The sequence below is a fragment of the Rhamphochromis sp. 'chilingali' genome (assembly GCF_963969265.1).
Source record: "Rhamphochromis sp. 'chilingali' genome assembly, chromosome: 5".
Lineage (NCBI taxonomy): Eukaryota > Metazoa > Chordata > Actinopteri > Cichliformes > Cichlidae > Rhamphochromis > Rhamphochromis sp. 'chilingali'.
Genome location: NC_137932.1, coordinates 38,888,791 through 38,912,394, shown reverse-complemented (window position 1 = coordinate 38,912,394; position 23,604 = coordinate 38,888,791). Strand labels below are relative to the sequence as shown.

The following is a 23,604-nucleotide window of genomic DNA, read 5'->3' as shown; positions in this document are numbered from 1 at the left end:
TTTTTCTTCTGCCTTAGACATTGTCATACTGTGTACTACATATAATGTATTAACTCAAAAAAGACAAATAGAAATGAAGAAATAAACAGAATTTGTAGAGCTGATGTTGGAAAAGCAAAATGTGTTTGTTATTTGTTATTATCCTGTTATTGTTTATTATCCTGATACCTATAGAAAATTCACTAAATTTAGCTCTATTGTGTCACAATAAACACATTTTTTTACAGTCACATCTGCAGTCAGTGTTCAGTCTGTGTGTTGGTTCAGGCACAAAACATTCTTATATCCGCAAACTCACATTTAATATATAGGCTTAAACCATGTTACATCAGGCTATATATGACCTATGAAACATGCCCTACAAAAGTGTTACTTATACTATCACAGCAAATCAGACTTTCTAAGCGTGTAAGTGGTTGTGGTCATCATCTGCAGACACATATGGCTGCTCCTCCATACAGTACTACAGAATCTACAACAGTCTGTTTGCATTCGTCTAATAGAGACAAGGAGCTGCTGTCAGCTTTCAGCTATACACGCACATGCACACACTCACAACAGCAAACAGGAGGTGTGGTCTTGGTGTCCCACTGATCTGACATATGGCTCTCTGTTGGGTTCCACTTGTGTTTTACTGATTTCTCATTTTTAACTCATGCTAGATGCTAGATTTAAATAAAATCAATTCAGCTCCACTTAAATGCATTGTTAATAAAGTAAATTTAATGTAAAATGTGTATAATCCACAGACTGGTGTTGTGGTTTACTGTAGAAATCAATGACTGTAGAAATGACTGTTTTCTACAGTCATTGGTAGAAATCAGAACAAAGTCACAAAAATGGACCAGGACTGCTTTTTCCTTTGAATCAGCTCTTAATAAGAAATAAAAAGATGACCATGGTGTCACTGTTTTTGAATATTTTATATATGTTACTTTAATTACTGGCAGGACAATAATGTGGAAACTAAAATTTCAGTATTAAGGTTACCAATTTGAAAATAAACTATGGAGATAGGGCTGGGCCATATTATACCGTTCACGGTAATACCGGTATAATGTTAGGCAACGATAGGAAAATGAAATATCGCGATAGAATGGGAGTAAAACGCGCATGCGCAGTGCCTTTGTTTTCATACGCACATGGCCGATTGTTGAGTGAAACAGATGAACCAGAATTGGTTTGTAAAAATGGTGCAACTTCAGTGATGTGGAACTTATTTGGTGTTTGTCCGTCAGATACACGACAAAGCACATTTTTTTGCAGAACATGCAAGCGGCCGTCGTTATTGTCGTATTTGTCGGACTAAGATGCTCTTAAATCTGGGAGTAATCTGGGTCCTAAACTCCGTAATTTTCAGGTCAAACAACACTGCAGCATCACTGAGCGTTAAAAACTGTCTAAATTCTTTCATCTTTAATAAAACGATCAGCATTGCTGCTTTACCAGGTGTAACTATAAAGTTTAACTTCCAGGCATCCATGAAAACAAAAGTTATTACATTTAACGGAGTTAGAAGTTAGCAGGAAGCTAGCGGAAGTTAGCTCGCTAGTTTTGCTAGTTACCTAAGCATGATATTGCATGTTCTGACTGAGAGATTTCTGAAAAAAATCAAACGTACAGCTCTGCTATCACTTCCAACATAAATGAAGACAGGAAACTAAACAGCAGTGACGTTTGTAGGGTTACTGAAGTTGGGCTAGCTGGTATATAATGATGTGCTACGTGATCGCTAGCGACACAGCTATATTAGCATAACATAAACAGTGAAGCTGGAGGACGAACACTAACACTTTTCCACTTATAAAAGTTAACGTTAAGGTTCTTCATGGTTAGAGACAAATGCAATCGCATGGCAGGATGCTGTAAACGGACCAAACTTCAGTCAGGAGAACAACTGAGATAATCCATCCACAATACGAGGTTAGTCATTAATATACTGCAACATGGGAATAGAGCAGCTGCCAGAGAATTCAACATTAATGAATCAATGGTACAGAAGTGGAGGAAGCAAGAAGAATGAGTTTAATCAAGTTTGATTTATCTGACTGCTTTGTTTCGCTTAATGTGCCTTATAATCCTGTGCACCTTATGGTCCGAAAAATGCGTACTGCACACTGCAGTTTAATGTTGCAAAGCACCTCTTTTTAACTTCAGTGGATATTATACATGGTTATGCTCAGGATATGTCAGCCCATTTCTACTGGAAATGCCTTTTGGTTAAACTTTCAGCAAGGAATTTGCATTTGCACTGTTACATTTTTATAAAGCTTTAATGTACATAAAAACCAGCTTCTTGTTTAAGTGAAAATAAATGGAAGGTTGTCTTTTTGCGCTAGTAATGTTGTGGAGTTGTATTTTGTCTCGCATCAATTATATCGTCGGTTATATCGTTATCGCAAATTTTCAAATATATATCGTGATAAATATGTTTGGCCATATCGCCCTGCTCTATATGGAGACTAACTTAAAATAACAAAACTAATTTGGCTATTACACTTTCTAAGAGAGCAATTTGAGTCATACGCTTCTTGATGCTTTTGTGGCTCGGGTCATTTTAAACTTGTTTGTGCTCTCTCTTTCAGGTAAATGAATACCTGAAAGAGATTGTGGTGCAGGAGCAAAGGAAGAAGGAAACGCAGGGCACCGAGCCTGCTGGGAGTCCTCGGGTAGGTGATTTTTTTCCCCTTCAATTTCTCATCTTTAGTCCTTCACAAACTAGGCATAAAAACACAAATGTTTGTTGGACAGTAAACAGAAGCAAAGTAAAACTCTTGGCTCTGCTTAATAGAATTATTGCCACATTCGCCTTTTGACTGACAGATATTTGTCCCAGACCTCTATGTCACTTTATGTCTGTGAACAGCTTCCTGGACAGAAGTTAAGCTGTTAAAATCCTGATGCCATCAAAGAAAATCTGACTCACAGATGTCTGAGCTTTAGATTACGCTCAATCTGTCTTAATTAAATCACACAGAGAGAGGAAGAGATAAGACCAGGTTACTTCTTCAACACCATAATGAGTTTATCTGCTCTGACAACTCTGCATGCTTCAATCACTTCATCTTTGTCTTAACCAGAACATCAGCCCTCTGCAGTCTAATGAGGTAATCAGGGGTGACCCAAGTTCATGGTCCAGCCCACAGTCCAAACCAGTTATATAACCGACTCTACTATCAGCAGTAATTTAGAATGCAATGAGACAGGCTGGTGTGGCCTGTGTGTGTGTCTGTTTATTGTATTTAAGTAATCCATGCTGGATTCTGTAGTTTGACACTGCATTTGCAGTAAATAATTTAGTGATTCACTGAGTAATGCCTCTCATGGGTGGAAATGAATTAACTGAAATCTCATAAAGTCCTTCTTTAAATTCAAATACCTCATAAATCTCTTAAGCAGGTCTATACCAGTCCATATGTTCACAGATACAGTATACCTACAACAGGACTACTTAGTACTGGGAGTAAATAACATATGTGATGTACTATTTAACAAATAATGTGAGACAGAATAGGCTTTATTGACTGCATTTTGCCACTGATATGCATCACCTTGTGTGCTGTTTAGTCATCAATACTATTAAATATATATATGGAAATGTAAATTATTTCATTAATTCAATTAAATTTTATGTGTATAGCTCCAAATCACAAGAACAGTCACTTCAAGTAATGAGTAGTAGAGAGAAAACCCCAATAATCAGACAACCGCCTATGAGCAAGCACTTTGGCGACAGTGGGAAGGAAAAACTCCCTTTTAACAGGAAGAACCCTCCAACAGAATCAGGCTCAGGGAGGGGTGGTGAGGGGAGGGTGACAGGACAAGAGAGCCAGAGATAAACAAATATCTGAAGTTTTATTTATACTGGTGTCATATAGTTGATGGCATGCCATGTTACGTTATGATATAATATGTCAATAGGTAATATTAATTTTGTCACCTTTATCTTTGTATTTTAAATGATACACAAATTATGTGGGTCTTCATAAGGACTGTCTGTCCATTATATATAATAGTGTTAATATGGATGTAAGAGTTTGTGGTAATGATGTTGCTTATCTATTGTTTTATCAAGCATTACTAGCATTTCGGGCTAATTCAGTTAACCGCCACAGTGTTATCAGATTTAAAGCAACCGGGGGTTTTCCTATGAAGCATCTGTACGAATCAAGTATGCACAAAAAGAAATGGCCTACATTCCAGTCTGCCCTAAATCTTATATTTGTCCCTTTTGCCTTGCTTTCTTTGTCACAGAGGTTATTTGAGAAGGAGGAATAAGTTGGGCTCCAGTAATAGCAGGGGGGCGCAGCAAATGCTCCCGACTTCCGGAATCACATCTTTGTCATTTATGACTTTATTATTGTGGAAACTCATATAACAATAGCAATAAAATCCTGATATATTTTTCAGATGAAACATCTGTGCGTGTGGATTTACTGTTGTTATGACTTCATTGTGTGCTAACAGTCAAGCTACATTTAGTATTATGGTGCAGCAGCAAGGGGCAAAGTTGGTATGGCAGCCACTTTCTGTCAACCTGACAAAGCAGAATGATAACAGAGGAGGGGGGAGAGGAGGAGGAGATGCATGATGTCATCTGTGTATTCACCTTTATCCTTATCCTTCATGCTGTGCGCCTGTTTCTCGACTCCAGATCATTCATTATTTTTACTTTTTTTACTATGAAGTCACCCTGCTGTGAGTTTTTTAATGATGCGGAGGGTACCGCTGACCCCTGAAAGTTAACTCATCCTTAATAACCATAAAAAAATTAATAAACTTCAGCTGACATTTATCAGCAGTTTGTTCTTTTCTTTCTTTTTAGTTACTCCATTCCTCCCTCTCCAGACTCTCTCTATCATCCCACCCAATAACCTTTCTTGACCCTTGCTCCTCTGGCCTTCCAGGTTTTTCAAACTGCCTTTCTACCCGAGTTAAATCAGGCAAAAACTCCATGCACTAACACTGTCAGTGATGCTTTTTCCTAGAGATGTTTAGAGAGTGAGAAAGTTCACCTAAGGGTAAAAATTGTAACCCTGTCCAATGTGTTTTAGTGTGTGTGTGCATTTTCTGTCCCAGTCCCAGGGCTCGGGAAAACTTCCACAGTGTTTGATCCTGATCTGACCAGTCAGTATGCAGACACAGCACTGCATGCCTCAGCTAGCCCCCCACAAACACACAGGATGACACACACTTTAATTGGTGAAGTTGAAGGAAAAAGTGCCATCACATCATCATTTCATCATCGGATTTTTGTCATGCTTATTATATAAGAAAAGCCCTTTTTAAAGCGGAAGAGCTTTAACTTGCTCTGTCAATGTGAGTGTCATCACATGTTTGGCCCCCGAGCTGGAGAGCTGGCTTTTTGGTAACATCATTTGTCACCTCTGGGTGGCTTTGGCGGATTGTTGTGTGTTTGTGTTTGCTTATGGCTGCTTATGACATTGTCCAACCACCGCAGAAAGTCACAGTCATTGGATGCTGCCGTTTTACACCTTTGGATGAATTGAAGTCCACATTTATCAGTCATTATGTTTGCATTTAACTTCTTAAAAAGAGTTTTTCTATGGTTAAAGTTTCACTTATTATATGGATATGAGAAAGATAAATACTGGAAACTGCAGCAAGCGTACTGATGGACTTGTATCAGAGAGCATATTTCTCCCATAATCTCTCATAGTGCCCAAAGTCACTTGCTGTCAGAGTGCTGGCTTACTTGTTGTTCCTAGGGTATTTAAAATTAGAATGGGAGGAAGGCCCTCCCAGTTTGGATTCTGGAGTCAGACACCTTTGATTCTTTTAGGATTATGCTTACAACAAGCATATATTTAGGGCTGGATCAGGTGGCCCTGAATCATCTGTTAGTTATGCCACAATAGGCTGTGGTTCTTCTTCCCCTCCTGTTTTTCACTCTCTATAAAGTTATACACATCTCTGTGTTTAATTGTTAGTTATTGTTAATCTTTGGCTCTCTTCCATAGCATGTCTTATGTCCTGTCTTCCCCACATCAGGCCCAACCAGTAAGAGCAGATGGCTGCTCCTCTCTGAGCCTGGTTCTGCCCGAGGTTTCTTCCTGTTAAAGGGCAGTTTTTCATTCTCACTGTCACCAAGTGATTTGGTTGTTTGGGTTTTCTCTCTATTATTGTACGGTCTTCACCTTACAATATAAAATGTCTTGGTGTTGTTGTGATTCAGTTTTATAAATAAAACTAATTGAATTGAACTGAACTGCATTGTAGTAGATGTGAAATTTGAGCCAGCAGGAGACTTGATGGAATAGGTTTAAGCTCACTTTGTCATTCCAGCCATTTCTTTCTGCCTCTTAGTATTTCATGAAATGCAGATGAAGCCATGTATGAAGCTCTCTTCATCCTCTTTTTTTCTTTTATCTATACAAACATGTGTCTTTGATTGTCAAAGACTCACAAAGTTAGAGCATTTTAGCACTATGTATTTCTCACTTGCAGCCTTCAGCCTAAAAAAGTGTTTGGGTTTTTTGTGTTTGTTTGTTTACTTCTTTATTATTTTTTATTTTTAAGTAAGAGTTACAAACACCCAGAAGAGCAAAAGGGAAAAAAAATACAATTACATGCAAAATTTATAGCTACTATTTTTTTGGGTGTCTATGTCTAGCACATTCATCTATTCTCTCCATCACTCCCCACCTCCAAATACTTCCCCCCCTTTAGTCTTTGCAGTATTACTGCAGTGTGAGTCACGCACACAGCCTCTGTCTCAGTCAGGCATAGAGAGACACAGACTGACGCTCACCAGGGCAACGGTGTTTTTATTTCAACCTACTGCATTATGTTCAGAGGTGATGGTGGGTGGAGAATAAGAGGAGGGAGCTGCAAAGGCACGTCCGGACAGAGAAGGAAGGACTAATCCTTTAAAGTTGCCAAAGCTGAGCTGCAGCTCAACCGGACATCATCCTCTGTATGAGAGGATGAACTTTGCTAGTAACACAGAGAGAGAGAGTAGGGGAATGACTGGGGTGAATTTGGGTGGGGTGTGTGTGTGTGTTTAAATACAGAAATAAAGGGTGCTTGCATGTGTGTGCTTTGCTGTAAGATGATAAAAGAGGGCATTACTGTACCTCTCCCCAGGGGTTTGATTGGTGGAGATTTTACTCTCTAACCAGCCTTAACCGCCTAAGATCCGAACTATTTAATGTTATGCATTTTTAATTTCTCTTTGATATTTGAGCTGATTGGGGCCCAATGAATGTAAAAACAAAGAATTACCAGATTTTTTTTTACCTTATTTTTGTTTTTATGAAAAATCAGAGCCATATGACGATATTCGTTTAAAATTTCGATAGAACAGTAGCAGTATAATGTCCTCGTAAGTGGATATCAGGCCCTTGTAGAGCAAAATTGAGTATTTTGGTCTAAATAACCAAAATTGTGATGTCCACATATGTGGACGCCAGGTCCTAGGAGGTTAAATCATCATTAGATACAGACAGCATCCATTTCCTGTGTCTTGTTCTCAAACTGGGACAGCAGGGTTTGGAGTAGTTTTGGTTACCTTGCTGCAAAATGTCATTGTGTTTGTTCTTCATAAACACAACCTTACACTCGGGTTAAAATGAGAAAATAAAAGTTCAAACATTTGTGATTTGTGAGTAAATTTTTCCAAAAGAGACAGAATGTTGATGAGAGCCTGAGAAGTGATCAAATCCTGATCTCTGTGTTTGCTGTGTTCCCCAACTGACAGCCAAATGTTGAAGTTGGCCTGCTGGCCTGCACTGACTCTGTGAGGTTATGGATTGGGTACAGCTTTTTGTTGCTGTTGTTGTTTTTGTTGATGTCACTCAGCCTGGAGAGGTGATGTGACTGCAGGGTTTATGATACTTTTATTGAGGTCGAGAATCGTTCCGGTTCAGTGAGCTTAGGGGGAAGTAGAATTATCGAAGGTTAGAAGCCAAATCAAATTATCATTCAGAGAGCTGTGGCACCAATAAAATCAGAAGAATCTTCGAAAGCTACTATTGATCCTTTCATCCTCTTTGCTGTCTTTAATATTTATTTTTCCTCTGGCTGACATTAATATTTACTTTTGAGGGTTTCAGAACAAAGCAGCTGTATCTTCTCACGAGTCACTGCGTGCCTTTGAAGTCGAGGGCTCGCAGACCTCTTGAGTGGCACTTACATTTTAGGTCTTTGATGCTTCTCCGTAGCGTGGGAATTAGCTGTTAACTGAGGCAATCCTCTCCTTTTTGGAATCAGCTTACAGTGACACTGGATAGCTGACAGTTTGGTTACAGTAATACATTTTTTTCCACTGAGGTAACGTGAGGTAAAAGTGAGCAATTAAAATTTCAGTTAAATGTTTCAGGATGCAATGTGATCTTTTTTTAGGGGAATTTGATGCTTAAGTCTAAAGTTCCATTTGAGGTTTAACACATCAACTGTCAGCTGGTGGAAAATAGTCATGGTGTAGTGTTTCCATGTATCTTTAAAGAATGAGCCTCCAAGCTGATGTGAGGAAAGTACACGGTAACTCTGTAACCCAAAGCAACCGTAATATATGTGTAATCAGTAACAGCCTGCTGTATACAGTCTTTTTGTACACTTTGAAAAAAGTGCAGGTTTGTCATGTCTTTGCTTGTAATACTAATCCCATTACTAACTAATCTGACTAACAGGTATTTCTTTGTTGCTGTTTTTTGTCTTTTCCCTTTGCTGTGCATCTGCAGTCTCCAACCAAGTGGTACATGAAGCTTGTGCCTGTAAGTGAACTAATCAGTGCGCTGCTCTTTCATCTGTGTCCAGAGTGACTGTCTTTCATTGCTCTTTCTGTCCGATCGCCATCGTTTTGTCATGTGTGAATCACTCAGTCACTGTGATATAAACCAGATATTTTCTCTCTTCTCCTGTTTTGATTTACAAGTGCTGTATGCATGTGATTATTGCTTTTCTTAATTTAAAGCAGACAAAGTAGGCTGTAAATGACAGTTAATATCTGAGTGTCCATCATTAACCATGTTCTGTATATGAGCCTGAGTTTACAAAAGTCAATATAGCCATTATTTGTGTCTCTAACGTGCTTCCTTGTATTGCTAACTGGAAGCTTGAACTATAAAATCTTGGGAAATCACTGATTATTATTGGCTTTTAGAAATCTAGAAGCTCCCACAGTTACTATACATATCAAATTGATAAGGAAATGGCAATATTTCAATGTTTTTCCTTCCTCAATCCGTACGAAGATGAAGATGGTCCACATAAACAAGAGCTCATTGTAATACAAGGAGAAAATAATTAAGGTCACGTCATGACATCTGGAATAATAATCAGTGATACTTACTTTCAGTCATGCAGCTCTCTTCATTCTCGTGCCAGTTCTTTTTCCCTTTCAGTTCCAACAAGGCTCCAGAGCCGTTCACTTACTTTAATACATGAGTGAATTCAATGAGGCCTTGCAGCGCTTGTTGCTGCTTTAAAGCTCCATTATACTTCCCTAATTTTGCTGCTGTCATTAGTGAAACGGTAAGAAACAGCAGGAGGAATTTGGCTTAATACCTGCTGTAGGTGTAGGCTTGGTAATTTTGCTCAAGGGCCTGGGTTTATAGTACTTTACATTCTGCAGGCTCGCTACAGGAAGGAGCAGGCCTCGACCCAGCCAGTTCCTTGGATCCCCCCAGTGGACAACCTGCTAAAAGACAGCACAGATGGCTCAGCCCTGGGTGCACTGCTGCACTTTTACTGTCCTCAGCTGCTGCCACTGGATGGTAAGAAACAAGCATGAGGAGCGTGGGTGGGTCAGTGGAATTTGCAGTTAAAGGAGGCTTGATAATAAAGTACAACATGACAGTAATGTATCTACCAGCAGTTAATTGCTTATTTGACCAAACAACTAAACCCAAAATGCATCTTATTGGTACATATTGAGGTGTCAAAATTCATAATTGAGAGTACAGGGGGAGGTCGTCAAATGTTGTCTTTATGAGGGAAAGAGCTAATGGTTTATTCAATAGATCAAACATCAAAATAGACTCAAGATAATCACATTGTGTTGCCAAAGAGCCGAGTTAATATCAGGACAAATATGCAAACGCACAGACAACAATGAGGGGAACAAAAATCAATCAGGGAACGCTGTTTACCATGTTTAAATGAACAGTGTTTCCTGATTGATCTTTTGTTCCTGTGATTGTTTCAGCTTGGATAAATGACTGTGGATGTATGTAGTGTGGGGGTGTGTTTGTGTGTGTTTGGTCAGCTATTACACACACTTCATCAGCAATGTGATGTAATTACCTTACGTCCAACCACCAGTTGATGCCTACTGTGGAGTGTTTTGATTGGTCAGGCAGACGTTCTCAAAACTTTACGCTTTAAATGCCTCAGCAGTTCCTAAAAAAGAGACACAGCATTGTTCTGAACGCGCTCCATCACAGATCTTAAATATTACTGTCAGCACAGTAAAAAGGAAAACACTGACGTCTGCATTATAACCAGACCGACTTCAATCATCAAATTCGTACTCCGTCACAGTGACACCTGATGGATCTCTCTGCCCTCCCAGATGTTTGCCTGAAGGAGAATATGAGTCTGGCTGATCGACTGTACAACCTGCAGCTAATACAAGACTTCTGCAAAGACAACCTGAACAGCTGCTGTCACTTCAGCCTGGAAGACATGCTCTACGCCTCCTCCACCGTCAAGGTACTACTGTCTAATGAAATACTTGCTTAAGTTAATATATAAGATTGTAAGAATACATTTTTAGGCACTGCATTTGCGTTTGTGGTGTGATCTGAGGCTTGCATTGTGATGCTGATTTTGGTTTGTTGGTTTACTGGTTGCTTGGCGGTCTCATGGTTCTCACTGTAAACAGATTCTTCACTCTCAGTCATTACAGTGTTGTAAAAATAGAATTTTAGCTGCTAAAACGTTAGAATGGTACCCAGTAAAAAATGTCTGTTAGCAGAAAATCCAAACCCTGTCCACAGTGCCCCCTGCTCTATTTAAAACACTAGTTTGCGATGTCAGTCCCAGTCAGACTTGATGACTTTTTTTCAAAACACTTTAAAATTATTCATAAGTGTTGTACCGACACAGATTAGAACCCCATGTGGTGTTAGATTCAGGCTAAATGAAACAAGAGAAGTGTGCAGCAGTGTAGGCCAGTGTGGTGAGTCACGCTGTGGAAAAGAAACTTTCAGTCCAAACTATCCGTCTTCACCAGCCACAAGCTTGGAGAGCTCCACTCAGCCTTTTCCTCCAAACAGTCTATGCATGCGTTCATTTTTCTGCCCTGTAACTTGCTTTCCATTGTTTGTTTTCTTTTCATCTTCATTTCCTAATTTCCTTCTCTAGTTACTCTTTCTTCTTCTCCAACCATCCTTTTTCTTTTGCTCGTTTATTTCATTTAAAAAGTTGCCACTGCTTTTAAGGAATTTTACTAATGATGTTTCTCCTCATGTTTGCTGACCTTTCTCAGACAGTATTAGTTTCTCTTGACAGAGACCTTTCTGATTTATAAATCCTTCAGTCCTCTCTCGTCTATAACACTGTTGTTTCTCTGTGTGTGTGTGGTTTCTTGGTGTATGAATGTGTATTGCAGCTGGAGTGCCATGGAGACAGTCTGCATTTTACATTAAGCTCAGCCCTGCTTTTCTGCCGTTACCATAAAAACATATATAGGTCACTCGAGACACACAGGAAAGAGCTTATTTTACCCTCTCACTAATGTTCCACTCTGTCTTTGAATCCACAACATTTCAGTATGTTTACTTGGTCAGCTGGTGTGCATACTGCATATACATATATATATATATATTTCTGTTGCATACCTACTAATTTATCATCAAATTGCCATTATAGCCAGTGGTTGCCACAACCACAGTGCACTTGTGTTTGCTCAGTGGTTTGATCTAACGTTCCCTCTCTCATGCTCATGAGTTTGTTTTTAGTGTGTCGGTCTCAGTGTGTTTTGCCCGAGAGCTGCACGGGCTGGGGAAAAATAAGTTGATGTGTCTGGATAAGTTTGACTTTCCCTGACTGTCACCTCAGCATGTCCTCAGATGTAGGAGAGCTCTGAGCACACACACAATACAGGTCACTGAAAGGACAAACCTCAGGGGACTGTCCAAACTGACTAAAATATGTCTAATATCTAAAGGAAACACGCTGAAAAAAGCAGTTTTGAAGCTGAAATCCAGCAAAATGATGAAGGTAGAAAGTATTGAAAGTATCATTATATGCCAAAAGTAATGAAATGTATTCATATTTAGAGGAAAGTGCCCTTTACATGCTTTATTTTGCACAAAATTTCTAAAAAAAAAAAGAGCAAAAAGAGACATATCAATTTCCGCCCAAAGCACATGCGTTCTTTTCAACATGGTGTCAAAAAAATAATCACCAAGCTTTGTGAACCAGCCATTAGCAGCATTTTGCTGACACTGATTTCAGGAGGGGTAGAGCAGCCTCAGCAGGCACAGTAATTGCCTGAGAGAAGCAGTGCGGCAGACACGAATGCACACAGAACTAGTTAGATTCAGTAACCTTGACCCAGATTGCAGGGAGTCACACCCTCGGTGGTCGTATGTTGTTGCTCGGCACACTGATGGAGACCATATTACAGAGAATGAGCCTCCGCTTAGAGGGGAGGGGAGGCGCACGAGGTGTTGATGTGGAAAAAAGTGGAAACGGGAGAGAAGCGACAAGAAGGTGTGATAACACAGTTTGAAACAATTAGGAAGGAGAAGGAGCGAGGAAACAGAGTAAATGGGACACTATCTTTGAGAAAGTGATGACAAGATTGGGCACACGTGTTACAGTAACACACACAATAGACTCACACTTTGCCTCTGTGAAAGTGTCCCTATGATAATGCTGCTGCCAGATGTGGTTAGCGGAGATTAGAGCTGGTGGTTTCCAAACACAGTTAAAAACACACTCCTCAATTGATTGACATTAAAATAGTCATAATTCATAAGATATAATAATAATGGATACTTTATTGATCCCCATGGGGAAATTACTTGTTTTTCCTCTGCATTTGACCCATTCACTCAGTGAAGCAGTGGGCAGCCCACTAGGGACGGTACCTTGCTCAGGGGTACCTCAGGGTAGCTGTTAAGTGGATTCGAACCGCCGACCTTCCGATCATGGGGCGACCACTTTACCTACTGAGCTATCCCTGCCCCCCGTGACAATAAAGTGCATCAGAATATAGGATTGCAGTAAAGAGAGAACCTGGAAGATGCCACAGTTTAGCTTAAATGATCAACTCTAGCTGGTGTGGAGAAGATCATTTAATAGATGTTATCAGTCTTCCTAAGAAATCAGATGCAGAAAATTGGAAAAGAGCATGAAGCGTTACAGTGGGAACATTTATTGCCCACACACCCCCAAACTAGTCTGCCTGATATCTTCATGTCAGACACCAGGTCTCTTTCTGGTAAATACGTAGCCCTCTCCAAGATTAAGAGTCTGCACTCTTTCCTCTCAAGTTACACAAAATTTGCATGTATGGTGATGACAGGTTGACTTGACATTTTGTTCAGTATACCTTAGTAAGAAGCAAAACACTTTCTTCCTTTCTGTAAGGAACCCAAAAGCCATATATCACATACATTACCTAAGGCCATTATTTGCTAATGGACACCAGACCACTAAATCACCCAACCCGCTCCCATTTACTGGCTCTATGTTTAATTAATTCCTCACACATCATAGTGGCTATCTGTGGACTCAAGGAAGATAAATGAAATTCACCAGCTCCTTTTGTACCACGAGGTTCCTCGCAAACATGCTGCGGTTGCCCTGAGGAGGCAGTTAACACACTTACAATAATTCATAATCTCCCTCTTCAACGTGATTCTCAATTAGTCATTTGTTTATGATCTGACTGTCAGCAGTGAAGGATGGCACTTTTACTCCTAAAGTGGCACACAGGATTACATATAATAGCCGTGGCTGTAGTCAACGCACATTGCAGTCTAGTATAATTTCCTCTTCACTGTCAGGTAAAGAGTGGCAGGGTTACAGGAAGTAATATGATGTTCGATACTACGTGTCTCTGAGCAATCGCTTCTAAAAATCCAAATGTTTTCTCCTACCGTCTTTCAATAAGCGTCTGGCAGCTGTCTGATAAACTTGGCGAAAGACCAAAGGATGGTTTTTCCAGATTGGAGTGAGTCTGTCTGGCTGGCTGCTGGACGTAGATCCTTTAATCAACCCTCTGGCCCAGTGACTGTTAAGATTAATTCCCTCTGAATGCTCACTGTGTGGCTATAGGCCGCATCTTCAACATCATTTCTAGGGGCTTTGTTGGTATATATTTTCCTATGCATTTGAATGTTTCACTGTTGTGTATGTGTGTGGCACATACAGGGGAGGAGGGGGAGGGTGTTTATTCCTATACCCGCAAAGTGGATTAGCTTCCCCCACCCCACCACTCTCAGCTCTGATCTTCTAGTCTTCTAGTAATCACCAATCTGACTTCATTCTGAGCGGCACACACTCAAATCTGCAGACAGGGAACTTGGCAATGCTGCAGACCTGGCAACCCACGAGGCAGTAATGCCATTCACTGGGGAGATAGGTGTGGTGGTGGTGCAGTGGTTGGTTTAAGGGATCAGACTGAGTGTGTGTGTGTGTGTGTGAGTGCTGAGGCTGGGGGTATTAAGCAAAAACACTCACACCTGGTGTGTCAGTAGTAGTCGGGCGAACAGATGGGAGGAGAGAACAAGTAAGCTGGTGGCACCAATCTGGGAAGGGCGGATGACAGGAGATCTTTGTCTCTTTCTCATTCAGTCATTTTTTTTCCTGCTTTTTATTTCTTCTGAGGAGTGCTTCACATGCTGAACACACCTAAAAGGTAACCAGCACTATTTGATTTGGAGTTCATTAGTAATTCTTTGCTTACTCAACTCTAACGACTTTGTTAACCATGTGCTCCACTGCTTCTCACACCAGCGGAGCAGGATTCTGCAGCAGACACACCTTTTCGTCTTCTTGCAGCCCTGCACGCTCGCATGTGAATTAGACGGGAAACAAAACCATGTGAAATGCTGCAGTAACACCCCCCCCCCTCCAGCCAACCAGGGTGCTGGTGTTAATTGCCTCCGTCCTTCCTGGTGTGGTTTTGTGCTTCAGTTGACACGTGCGCTCTGGTGTTTGACTGGTACAGAAAGATGCTGCTCATGACTTGAGTCAGGCTTCTTTAGAGCTGGAGCACGCACCATTGTCTTTGTCTGGAGACCGTGGACTGAGAGCTGGTAGAGGGTGGGATTCCTCAAGGTCGTGCTTTACTCCACTCATTTGCATTTGTGTGTGTCTGTGAGTGAATAAAGAAAAACTGTACAATTTGGCCTGATCATTCAGCATAAATTGATTACTGTAAATGAATCTCATCTGTTTGGATTGGAGACATGTTATTTGGTCATTTCTTTGTTTCAAGACAGTGACAGGTTGAAAGAATTTAGAAAGGAGGGAGCAGAAGAAAGGCAATGTTTCTAGAGAATAAGCTTTTTTCCCATTATTATAAGGAAACAAACAACAGTGCTTTGGGAGAATGAAATACTGAGTCAGGGACTTTGTAAGATTGATGTTTTTTGCAGCGCAGTGCACTCTCCTCCAGCAGTTTCACCTCCTCGTGTATGTTGACCCAATTCAAACGTGGACACGACCTGGCACAGCAGTGTTAAATCCCTTTGAGCTCTGACTCTCAGTCTCATTCAGGTTGGATGCAGGTGACCTCTATTTTGTAAATGAGGTTAATGTCTTAATCGCTTCTCGACTAGCACTGTTACTATTTGCTTTAGCATCATTTACATTGCCTGAGCCAACACAGAGAAAATATAATTTCCCTGTAAATGACTCTACAGTCGTTTGAACTGTGAGGCATGTTTCTCTTAAAGAGGATATTCTATCAACTAATTAGTCATATATACACAGGGTACAATACAAGTTTATGATACCTCAGCTTAACAGAGACACCTGCTGGACAAATCAGACAATGCAGTTGAATGAAGCTGTTTTGGACTCATCCGGATTTTATTCTCTGTGCTGTAGCATTTACGTGTTTTTGAATGGTTTCAATCTTGCTCTTGTTTTCCTCCCCAGAATAACTACCTGGTGTTCATGGCAGAGCTGTTTTGGTGGTTTGAGGTGGTCAAACCGTCATTTGTGGAACCAAGAAAGCTTGATACCGAAGGCACAGGCAAGTGTCAAATTCTAACCCTGCAACTTTATTTGTATAGCATTTTTCAAAGAGACACAAATTGCTTCACAGTTTTGAATAAAATTCAGACATTAAAGCGTACATGATCGAACAAAGATGCATAATCAACCATATGGCCAGACGTTCATTCCAACATACACAATTCCAATAAACACAAATCATTGTAAACTATGGATGAAGGGGAAGCTAACCTAAAATGTAATGTCATTTCAATTAAATTTAAAGTAGCTATAGTCATGCTAGTGTCACGATTTGTAGCGAAGCAGCAGTAACTAAGTATGGTAATGTTTTTTCTCTGAATCATACACAAATTAATCAGATAAGGATCATGCAATATTACATTGTGTCTATTGAAAAACCACAGTGCGATCATTTTTATTTGTCTTATCACGTCAGAGCCCTCATCCTTCTTGAAGAATTTCCCTGTAATCCCCATCTCCAAGGCAACTAAGAAGAGTTTTATGGAAAGGCCCCCAAGCCCTGAAAGACCCAGGTATGTTAGCACCAAGTTACAATGACAAGAAATCAGGTGGCAGAAAATTCTCAGTTCCCATCATCATGTTTGTCTCTCTCGTTCTCAAGTTTACCCCTGCGGCCCCAGCCCCGAAACTCAGGTGATTATATTTATTTATGGAAATACATACAAAGTATATACAAAAGCATTCTGTTGTGATTGTTACTCATCATATGCGTCTTACAGGAGAGATCAAGAGGTCAACCTCGATGTCCTTTGTTGATGGCAATCTCGGTACCTGGCCAAAAGAGAAGAGGTGAGTGTTATCATTGCCCTCTTTATGTCTAACCTTTTATCATTTGTTAACCAAATCTGCTAAATTAAATTACAATTTCTTGTTGTTTTTTGTTTTGTCTTTTGTGTTAAGATCTGGGCCTTACGGTGTGTCCTTTGACATCCCCTTTGATAAAGAGGAGTCTGCGCCTGCCACTGTTCCCTCCACACGTGGCATGGTCAGGTCTGTCAGCACGGATGATGGTTCTGGTTTCAAGGTCCTTCACATGCCCCGTGGAATGAAGCGCAACCTGTCCTTCCAGCCAGTGAATGGTCAGAGTGTCGGCATTGAAGAGGAAGGCTGCCCAGACAGCCTTGCTGGCATGGAGCCGAGCAAGCAAGGGTACTCCAACGGACACAGAGGAGTTACAGAAACAACTCCGTCCACGGAGGAAGCCCTCCAGATTATCCAAAGCCCAACCAGGCCACCAGTGGAGGGCATCAACAATGGTTTCTTTCTGCATAGTCAGGAACATGGTGCCGGCGTTGGTGCTTTAGATCCAGTGTCAGAGGTGGACTCCAAAGGACCTTTGAGCACAACGGACACCACAGAAGTGGACACTGGCATCCATATCCAAACAGAGGACATGCTGGATGAAGATTCCTCTCTGAAAGACTGCTCTGTGAACATGGAGCTGGACATGGACACGCCGAGCCCCTGCCCAAGCAGTCAAAGCAAATCCCCTTCAGCAGTAAAGATGACTAGCTTTGCTGAGCAGAAGATGAAGAAGCTTAATCCATCAGCACCAGACTCAGGAAGGGGCAGCTGCAGCTCGCTGAAGACCACTCCGGAGGGCTCTGAATTTGGGCTCCCATTATCTGTCTCATGGGCCCCGACCCCTGAGCACAGCCCGGTCCGCCAACAAAGCACACCGCCCCCTATTTCACAGCCGTCACCCACACCTGTCCAGCTTCCACCCAATGACCCCGCTCAGGTCATGGCTACAGAGATGGTGCAGCTGCGGATGAGGCTCGAGGAGAAACGGAAAGCTATTGAGGCGCAGAAGAAGAAAGTGGAGGCAGCTTTTACAAGGCATCGGCAAAAGATGGGCCACTCAGCATTCCTAAACGTGGTAAAGAGAAAAGGTGACGGTGCAGCAAGTGGAGAAGAGGGAGGAAAAACTGAGGGAGAAGGAAAGTCAGCAAGTACAAGTCCTACCTTTAAATTTGGGAGGAACAAGGCAGACACACCTGACGGGGCAGAGCAAAGCAGCACGGCTTCCTGTTGGCAAAAATCTCCCGGTGCAGGTGAGGAAGGCGGACAAAGCCACGCTCAGCTGACAGAAGTGGATCTCACAGAGTATACACGTTCAATTGAGAAACTCAACCACTCTTTGGCCTTCCTCCAAACTGAGATGCAGCGATTGGCTCAGCAGCAAGAAGTAATCATGGCCATGAGGGAGCAAAAACAGCAGCAGGCGTGGGTCATCCCTCCTCCACATACAAACCCCTCGCCACAGAAGCACGGTCGAGCCGGAGCCGTCACTCGATCCTCGGGACCCTCTTCTCCGGCTGACTCCCCTCGTTCCACCCATCGCTCTCCAACCAGCATCAAACGGAAATCTGCATCCTTCCACTCACGTAATCCTCGCACCCCTCGACCCAGCGAGCTCAAGCTGGCCCCCTACAGTCGCGTCCTAACCGCGCCACAGTCTGTCGATAGCATCCCAAGGCTACGGCGATTTTCTCCCTGCCAGCCCCTGGCAAGTTCCTTCGTTTACATGGGGGAGAAACCAGCAACCGCCAATTTGGAGACGGTTGCTCCAGTTGCAGATAAAAACAAGGAAACACATTCCCTCCTTTCCCCAGAGCGAGAGCTTGTGGGTATAGCCGGCTCCCCCTCCCCAAAACTGCAGAACAAAAAAGAGCAAAGTGAGGTAGGTACTAATTCCCAAACCCAGGAAACAGAAACTCCCCACCAATCCAAGACCACTGACATGGAAACAGATTACCAGAAAGCTCAGAAGTCAGATATAGAGCTCAAACCTACTTTAGAGTCAACATTCCCTGAAGTTCTAGCCCACCCTGTGATAGAGACCTTCACGGTGATGCCAACAGAGATCCCTTTCCAGTCAGAATTGTCTGGCCAAGCCAAAAGCAGTTTGATTGAAGTTCCTCTGTCAGTGGTGAAACCGCTAGAGGATCCAACTCTGGATGAAAGCCTGGAGATGCAGCAGGGGGATGCGGAAAGCCTAGATGATGAACAGAAGCTGTGCCGTGGTTTCTTTTTCAAGGTAGGCTAAATCACAAAAATTAACACACGCACAACCCGAGTGGCATTTAAACGTGTCGCTGAGTTGAAAACAAATTGAAAAAACCTACAGACATATTTGTAATTGGGCAGAAATGATTGTTTTCATAGGGAAACAGTTTTTGTTCCTAGGTGAAGATGATAAGTAGCACAGGATATATGCTGTTTGAGGATAGTATCATCTTCCCCTTTATAGCTTCTACGGCTGCTGCTAACTGCTGTCTGGGCTTCAATGTGGGTCACAAAACTGGGGCTGCTGTGAATAATTCAGGCGCAGCTGTGGAAACACGGGGCTGAAGATAGGTCGGCTAGAAAACGAGGGTGGATACAGAGGGATGAGCAATGAGCGGTCACATGAATTAACCTCTACAGGAATCAGATTTGTAGTTGAGTTGCATTAGAAGTTTGCTGTGCCACCATTAGAAACAGCTGAATTCAAATTCATTTCGTCACGTGTGTTTATATTTATAGTCTGAACTCAAATATTACAGCGTTAACCACAGGGACATGAAACAAAGCGTCTGCTGCATAATAAAGTGTTTAGAAAGCCTTCAAATGAATGTGCTCTTTCTGGCCCTGAGAAATTCCTCTGTTCTGTGGCTTCTGCAAGCCCTTTTGAATGCTTCATTTAATATTACAAGAGCATGTTGACCTTTCCACAATCCAGGTTTAGAGTCACCTCTTCATTATATCAGATTAGATTGAACAAAACAACAATAAAAAGGATTTACTGGGTATCAAAATGACACTCGGTTCTTCCAGCTCTGGATTTTCATCACAACCACAGAAGGTCAACTTTGCTTGATGAAAAACAGATAAACAGCTAAACGTATAATATTCATAAATTGACACAGCAGCTTGCATTACCTCACACACACACTTTAACCCAGCTGCCTTGTGTTCCTACAGGAGGATGGAAAAGCAGAGGAGAACATGGCGCAGAAGAGGGCTGCACTGCTGGAGAAAAGGATGCGAAGGGAAAAGGAGAGCCAGCAGAAGAAGATGCAGCTGGAAGCTGAGCTGGAGCAGAAAAAAGAGGAAGCTCGGTGTGTCCGTCTGAGAAAAAAAATTAACTTGTTTGTTGAGATTTTATTTGATGCTTTACTAGAATCTTTTTCCTACTTTTTCCTCATATTTTTTGTTTCCATTTTGTATTATCTTCCATGTATTTTCTTCATTCTGTCCATTTATGAAACATCACAAGATAGTAATAGTAACGTCACAGCTTTCTAAAGCCCATTATGTCCCAATATTTGCTTAATATATCTAAGACTTATAGACCTGATTAACGTTCAACATCTTGCCAAATAACTAGTCTCTTTTTAATAGCGGTGCAGTGCAATATTTACCAATCAATCGGCTGTCTCTTATATGGTGAATTTAGCATTTCAAAGTATCTTATTGCTAACTCTCCTTCCATCCCTGCATCTGTTCAGACTGAAAGCCGAAGAGGAGCGTGTCAGGAAGGAGGAGGACAAGGCCAGGAAGGAGTTCATCAAGCAGGAGTACCTCCGGAGGAAGCAGCTGAAGCTGATGGAGGACATGGACACCGTCATTAAACCTCGACCCGCGGCAGGGGCCAAACAGAGGCGAGGGCGACCGAAGTCTATCCATCGCGACAGCATGGACTCACCCAAAACCCCCGTGAGGGCTGCCACAGGTAACCATGGAGATGACCCCCTCTCTTAGAGAGGTCAATGCCATCTCGTCTGTCACATCAGTGTCTCGCTGCTGCAGTGCATTGTGCCACCTTAGACTGTGTTAAGCAACCAGCTGAGCGCTGCCTTCCTCCTGATGTTTCCTTAAATGCTGTTTTATATACGGTAGTAAAAATATCAAGCTAATATATGGCATTGATATTAATGCAATAATAATAATAATTAGTATACTGAAAAATTATTCTAAAATAACAAATTAAAACCTCACGTTGAAGGAAGCAGCATCAGTGTATGCATGTGTGATATGTGTATATTTTTAAAAAAGCATTATATGATCTGATTTTACTGAATATGTGTTTAATTATGCATCATATTAGTCAGTTTTGCATGTATTTGTGGTTGTGAGACATTTCAGTCGCAGCACTGAGGCTCTAATGCTGTCGCAGGTGGCACAAAACACCGTGGACAGTCCGGTGGTGTTTTCATTCGTGCTGTGGTGTAATCGTGTCGTGTTGTGTTGTGCCACGTGTGATTATCTCACATCCAGGTTCACGCCAGCGTGTCTTTTCAGTCTCCAGCTTGTCCCTTGCTTCACTCAACCTGGGAGACAACGACAGCGTTCACTCTGAGAAGAGAGCAGCAAGGTGAGATGTTACTGGGTTCTTTTTCCCCCAAAATGAAACAGGTTTAACACTTGGTTTAGATTTTTGTGTTCCATTCAGCAGTAAATAATTTTACTGGTTTAACCTTTTCTACTTGCTGTAAGAGCCTTAAATCCATGCCAGATATATAGTACAGAGTAAACTCGCACTGCCTTCTCAGGCAGAGCACGTGCTGAAGTGCTCTCTGGTGTTACAGTAGGAGTTTTATCCTTCACACCTGCCGTGATGTGCATTTAATTGGACCAGCAGACTAACTCTAACTCTCAGATCTAACATTTTTCCTGTTTTCTCTCAGTCTTCCCTTTTAACGCTTTCCTTTCATGTTGTTTGACACGTCAGAAGTTCTAGTTTAGCCTCTAGCGGTCTCTTCTACTTTCTGGGCTCTCCTAAACTGAGAAGGAGAAGGTTAGTTTTTCTGGTTGACGGTGAAATCTTAAAGGCAATTCATGCTGTCCTGAGCCCAATCCTGCACTGAAAACCCTTTAGACCACAATGGGTTTTGTTAGGGATTGTGTAAGCACTTTAAGCAAAAGCAAATGTTTTTTTGTTGAGACACTCATAACTAACTTCAAAGCAGGTCCGCTATGCTTCCTTCAGTATCACCATCACAAAACAATCACTTTTTTCTTTCCTGCTTACCCTTCTGCTGTGCTGTTCTCACCAATGTCCACACCTGCTTTGGTTATTTACGTCTGATAAAACACCAGGTGATTTATTCAGAACCACTGCTTGACAAACTCAATGCACACCCGAGGTAGAGCATCCATCTTATCAAGTCATAAACACATTTTTTTTATTCAAAGAAAGCTGAAATGACTTGTTAATATGGTCAGTTTAGTTGCACAAGTTGGCCTAATTGCTCTTACTTTGCATTTTCTTTGCTTATATTTACCAAATGCATGGCACAGATCATGTAATTTGGTGGTGTCCATGTAAAAAGCAGCATTTGATTTAATATTGTGAAGTTAAAATACTCCAAATGCAAAGAGTCTTACAGTGAGAGCAAGTAAATGCCAAATCCTGCACAAAAAATGTATCTGAACTTTTTTTTACTGAGCTTAATGCACCAAACTGTATTCACTGCCTGCGCTTGCAAGCTTTGCTGCTGCCCTGGTTATCATGACTTTGTCACACAGCTAAAACCCAAACCAAGTCCTTTCTTTTGATGACCAAACTGAACTGAATAGCAGTGCCTGCAGTATGCTGTGCTGAGTGTTCAGGATCAGCACACATCCAGAGAGGTAAACTAACGGTCTGTGTGTGTGTGTGTGTGTGTGTGTGTGTGTGTGTGTGTGTGTGTGTGTGTGTGTGTGTGTGTTTTCTAGGCCTGACTCTGCTGATGGTTTCCTGTCCCCCAGTCGCTCCAGCAGCAGGAATGGAGAAAAGGACTGGGAAAATGGATCCACCACCTCTTCTGTTACATCAAATACAGAGTACACTGGTAGGTTAACTCAGTACACGTCTTAGTTTATAGACACATATTAAAAGTGGCAAATATTCACAACATACAGTTGTTAAATTAGATCTTTGTTCTATCCATTGGAGATTTGTTTTTATTTATTTTTATTTTTTTTATGTTGATCTCATTGTCTGAAGCTGGGTTTCCGTTTGTACTGATTGCAGTTCAAAGTAGTGATATAAACAGTTGTTTCTGATTCAAATAGCTCACATTCCTCTGTCAGACTAACTGGTAACCCTACCCTTAGCTATCGTCATACACGATTCAGCAGCAGAAAGAGTAAAACCAAGCAAACAAGTCTTTCCTTTGACATCACTGGAGTGGTTGCTATGGCAACAGTCCCATCCTGATCTCCCTGCCTCCGTCTTTCTTTCAGGACCGAGGCTGTACAAGGAGCCCAGCGCCAAATCTAACAAGCACATCATCCAAAATGCTCTGGCACACTGCTGCCTTGCAGGGAAGGTCAACGAGGGGCAAAAGAACAAGATTTTGGAGGTACATGTCCTTCATAACTATACTTACAGTTGCACTAAAACTGACATGGGACCTTTGACTCTCTTTGAGGTGTATGTTTAGTGTACATTTT

General features: G+C 41.6%; 1 protein-coding gene across 4 annotated transcripts in view; it reads left to right on the top strand.

The window, feature by feature from the left end:
- The window catches only part of camsap2a (calmodulin regulated spectrin-associated protein family, member 2a), a 44,797-nt gene that overhangs the window by 18,472 nt on the left and 2,721 nt on the right, over nt 1-23,604 (top strand). Inside the window, exons 4-17 of one of the 4 annotated variants that reach the window (XM_080881747.1) lie at nt 2,586-2,669; nt 8,703-8,735; nt 9,596-9,737; nt 10,535-10,674; nt 16,084-16,180; nt 16,598-16,694; nt 16,784-16,815; nt 16,902-16,971; nt 17,083-19,222; nt 20,149-20,285; nt 20,676-20,899; nt 21,469-21,541; nt 22,885-23,000; nt 23,395-23,513. In XM_080881747.1, the coding sequence (XP_080737873.1) occupies nt 2,586-2,669; nt 8,703-8,735; nt 9,596-9,737; nt 10,535-10,674; nt 16,084-16,180; nt 16,598-16,694; nt 16,784-16,815; nt 16,902-16,971; nt 17,083-19,222; nt 20,149-20,285; nt 20,676-20,899; nt 21,469-21,541; nt 22,885-23,000; nt 23,395-23,513 (3,504 nt within the window). Of the gene's footprint in view, nt 1-2,585; nt 2,670-8,702; nt 8,736-9,595; nt 9,738-10,534; nt 10,675-16,083; nt 16,181-16,597; nt 16,695-16,783; nt 16,816-16,901; nt 16,972-17,082; nt 19,223-20,148; nt 20,286-20,675; nt 20,900-21,444; nt 21,542-22,884; nt 23,001-23,394; nt 23,514-23,604 lie in introns of all 4 variants that reach the window. The other 3 variants (XM_080881746.1, XM_080881749.1, XM_080881748.1) reach the window with 3 other exon arrangements.